Below are 4,588 nucleotides of genomic sequence, written 5' to 3' on the forward strand. Positions count from 1 at the left end.
AAGAATTCCAGCTAACTGGGTGGAGCTCAAATAGGGAACACAAAACACAAGGAATGAGGGGGCTGAGCTGTCTAGTATTTGCAAGATGACTAACTTTATGTGGTGTGCTTCACTTAAAGTGGGACATAACTCCTGTAATGGCGAGCCCATAGCCAAGGCACAGGAACCTCAGAAGCCCAGGCATGAGAGGTGAGTGTGGCTACCCCTGCCTCCCACTGAAGCTGCTGTGGTTGGGAGCCCATCAGCAAAGTCCCTTGTGTATTAAGGGGAAGGTGGGCTGGACCCGAAAGTCCCCTAGAAGTTCCCTGAGGTGAACGGGGCTCTTTCCCTGACTGCCTGAGTGCGCTCCCCTCTTGGACTCCTAAGCAAGTAAACCAGTTCTGGAAATACCAGAGCAAAAACCCTAAAAGAAAAATGAAGAAAGGGAAAAGGGGGGGGTGTCATTTTATTACCTTATCAGAAAGCAGTGGGCATCATTCCTGAATCTCTTGCAATCAGGTTAAGGGATGAGGGGTTTAAGCAAAATCATCAAAATTACTTTTTTTTAAAAAAATCATACATGTCATTTGTAAGATTAGCATTTATACGGAAGGATATTCTCCAATGTAGGCTGAGCTAAGGTCTTACTGAATCGGTAGAGTAAGTCCACTTTAGAATAGCTAGTCCATACTCATTCAAAAAAAAAAAAGAAAAGAAAGAAGAAAAAGAAAAAAGAAAAGAAACTAAGCGGGAAAATGAGGGGAAAGAATTAGTATCATTTTCCACCTGGACTTAAGGAAAATTTCCTTCAAAAAATAGAATTTCATCCTAATGTCATGATTAATTTCAAAACATATTTGCTGCGTATAAGTTTTAAATGCAATATTTAATGCTGTCAGATTACCTGAAGACAAAGTTTTACAGAAAACTTTAAATTCCAGGAAAAAAAACCCTGCAATGTACCAATAAACACCTAGAAAAAATATAATTAAAAATATTTAAAGCATCAAACAACCTCAAGATCTGGTCAGGAATAATAAAACACTGAATTCTGTGTTTACATTCCCTAGCAACCTGCATCCCATTTCACACAGGAGAGGGGCGGTGTGTGTGTGTGTGTGTGTGTGTGTGTGTGTGTATGTAAGAAAATCCGCAAATTTGTTGCATTTTCCCAGAGAGGAAGGGGGAGGTGTTGGGGTAGGACCTGGGTGAGGGACACAGTGGCGGTGCGTTCTGGGTCAGAATTGCTTCCTTGAACCACTGGAAGAAAATTTCACTTACAATCCCAATCACGGAGATATCAAAGGCACGCTGTCTTTGTGGTGCTCGTTGTCCCCCATCCTTGGCCTCGTCCCACCAGCCCCATCATTGAGCACCGTCCTTTCTCCTTCCAACCAGGACCAAGCTGCCTCAAAAACTGCTACAGTAGGGGGAAGGGCAGAGCCACAGCAAAGAAATGCAAAAAGAAAAAAGAAAAAAAATGCCAGGGCCAGGCAGTTAAACTGCAAAACTATTAGAAAGTACTTTGTAGTTACTTCCCTTCTGTGTTAACTTCAACTCTACAGAATAATCTCTGGAGTTTAGCTTCCTCTTTTCCCACTGAATAAAGCCATTGAAACGCTGCCCTCCGCTCGGTGGGGCTCCCTTACTCTTGGGCCCTATTGATAATTTCTCCGTCACCAGATTGCTAATTGTATTTTGAGCTCATAAATCATGCATATAAAATTAGCACGTTTCAATTTCATAGGGAAACGGCCGTTTCTCTCTTAGACGTATTGATTCAAATTTTGATGCATTTTGGAAAGGGGGGTATCTTTTTGTTTTTCTTTTTTAGATGAAAGACTTGCAGGCTATGTACATAATCTGACTCCTCCCCCCCTTACCGCAGCGCCTAAAATAAAAATGTCACAACGCATTTACAAGAAATAATACAAAACAAAACAAAAATGGAAATGCTCGGATACAGAGTTTTACAAAACCCAGAATATATCTCCACCGTCTGAGAGGGGATCTTGGTATAAATGAACCAACCAACCCAAAAGAGCGGTAACAACTACAAAAAACTTGTAAATGTTTGGATCTGCCTTACTACATTTATAACAAGTGAGAACAGCTCGAGGTCCGTCACTCGGCCTCAGGCAGAAGAGCCGGCGGGAAGGAAACCCGGGAGAAAGTTACAGTGCCGGCAGTCATAGAAAAGTTGGCATCGCCTCGGTGGGTTTTGTCTTTTGTCCTCCCGAGCCGAGAAAACGCTGTGTGCCTCCTCTGTGGACGATAAATACTGTACAAAAGGTCTCGTGAAAACACCAAAGTTCAGTCTAAGACGCCAGTCTGGTGTCAGCGCCTCGGAGTCCCGGTAAAGATGAGAGAGGGCAGATGTCACCTGGTGCTCCGACCTCCAGAGCTGTCTTTTTACAGGAACATGGAGTCGTCTGTACAAAGTCGAGCTCAGGAGGCTCCGGCGCAGGCCTCACGCTCTTCGTCGCCGGGTCGGCGGTCTCGAGCCGCAGTGTCCCCGGCGTCCCCGAGGCGCTAGATATGCGTCAGGGGCACCGTGCCGTTGACACCCGCGCCCGCGCCCTGGTAGTGCTGTGGCAGCGAGTGCAGTCGGCTTTGGGCCGCGGCAGCCGCTGCAGCCGCCGGGTCTCCACCCTCGCCTGCAGGCAGGTACATGCTGATCATCTCGCGCAGGTCCCCGGGGCACGGCGCCCGCGAGTGAGCAGGGGCCGGCGGGCTGCCGCTGGGCTCTGACTTGACCAGCGAGCCGAGGGCACCGAGGGCACCCGACGATGCCGCCGCTGCAGCCGCCGCGGCCGCCACAGCCGAGTTCTGGTGCGCGCCGCCAGCAGCGGCGGCGGCGGCTGCTGCGGCGCCGTAGGGGATGCCACCGTAGCCCGAAGGCGACGCGCTCATGTAGCCCTGAGAGTTGGAGATGGGGCTGTACTGCAGTGCGCCCATGTCGTAGCGGTGCATGGGCTGCGGGTTGTGAGGATGCGCGTGCGGATGGTGCGGGTGCGGGTGCGCCGGGTGCGCGTGAGGGTGCGCGCCGCCCGCGCCTGGGTGCTGCCCGTAGGCTAGCTGTGCCTCCTGCATCATGGCCGCGGCTGCAGCAGCTGCGGCTACCGAGCCCGGGTAGGCACCGTTGGCCCAGCCGTTGACGTGCGCGTAGCCGCCTCCAGCCGCGCCGCCCGGGCTCTCCAGGCGCTGGCCCACCGCTGCCGCCCCGACGCCCACGCCCACGCCCATGGCCACGGCTGCGCCACCGCCACCTGCGCCGGCCGCCAGCAGCCCACCGGCCAGCGAGTACTTGTCCTTCTTGAGCAACGTCTTGGTCTTACGGCGCGGCCGGTACTTGTAATCCGGGTGCTCCTTCATGTGCAGCGCTCGTAGTCGCTTGGCCTCGTCGATGAACGGCCGCTTCTCAGCTTCGGACATGACCTTCCATTCGGCCCCCAGGCGCTTGCTGATCTCCGAGTTGTGCATCTTGGGGTTCTCCTGGGCCATCTTGCGCCTCTGTCCGCGGGACCACACCATGAAGGCGTTCATGGGCCGCTTAACCCGATCCTGGTTGGCCTTGGTGCCCCCGCCGCCACCGCCGCCCCCGCCCCCACCACCGCCCCCGCCCGCCCCGGCCGGGCCCGAGAGGTTCGTGGGCGCCTGGGCGCCGCCGGGCGAGTGTAGGTCGGTCTCCATCATCATGCTGTACATCTGGGCGGTTTGCGGGTTCACCGGCACCGCAAAGAGAGGGCCTGGAGCATAGACGGCCGGGTGGGGGTGGGTGGGTGGAGAGAGAGCCCAGAGAGACTGGGGGGGGGTTGCCTAACAGAGAGAAGGGGGTTGGGTGTAGGCAACAACAAAAAAGAGGCAAAAGCACACGCACTTAGCGCGGGTCCAGCTCGCAGGTGGAAAGTTTCTCTGGGTGCACAAATCACTTGCCAAAGAGGCCGTTGGCCGGGATCATCGCTGCCGCCGCTGCCGCTCCTGCAGTCCGGGCGCTCTCAGCTGAGCTGTGCAAACAGGTGCAGTCGTGGCCAAGTTGAGGTTCCACTTTCTGGGTTTGAAGCGGTGCCACCGGGCCCGACACCGAGTTCGTTGCCTCTTCTTGGTTGCTCGAAGTCTCTTTACTGTGCTGGCTTCCTTGGCGGCTTCCAACTCCGGGGCCGCAACTTCTAGCAGGGCGGTGCGCCGCGTGCGCTGGGCATGTGCTGGTCCCAGGTGCCTGGGGGGAGCCAGGCGCTGAGGGGGACTCGAAGGGGGGTTCGGAGGGGGCGATCACCGTGCAGCCAGGGAGGGGGTTAGGGACAGCGGTGCGAGTGCCAACGCGTGCAGAGAGCCAGAGAGCTGGGCCGCTGCACGCAGGACAAGCTGTCTGCTGCCTGCCTGGGGCCGTGCGCTCGGAGCGGAGGCACACGCGGGGCCGGTGGCGCGGGGGGCCCAGCAGCCATACGCCGGGCCCGGGCTGCCATTAAATGAGCGCGCCGCGGCCAATGGGAGCCGGCGGCGGCGGTGATTTGCATGGCGCGCTGGCGAGTGACGTGGGGAGGGAGTAGATACACTGGGCGCGGGCGGCAGAGCAAGGAGGTGGAAGAGAAGCGGGGGGGGGGGGGGG

General features: G+C 55.7%; 1 protein-coding gene across 1 annotated transcript; it reads right to left on the minus strand.

Moving 5' to 3' along the window:
• Window positions 1-632: 632 nt before the first annotated feature.
• On the minus strand, window positions 633-3,695 carry Sox1 (SRY-box transcription factor 1). The gene has a single exon (XM_041673821.1). The coding sequence runs from the start codon at window positions 3,685-3,687 to the stop codon at window positions 2,512-2,514; it is 1,176 nt and encodes a 391-aa protein (XP_041529755.1). The 5' UTR covers window positions 3,688-3,695; the 3' UTR covers window positions 633-2,511.
• Window positions 3,696-4,588: the final 893 nt, after the last annotated feature.

Source organism: Microtus oregoni, unplaced genomic scaffold (genome assembly GCF_018167655.1).
Source record: "Microtus oregoni isolate MIOR12 unplaced genomic scaffold, Mior012 000024F_ref0000369, whole genome shotgun sequence".
Lineage (NCBI taxonomy): Eukaryota > Metazoa > Chordata > Mammalia > Rodentia > Cricetidae > Microtus > Microtus oregoni.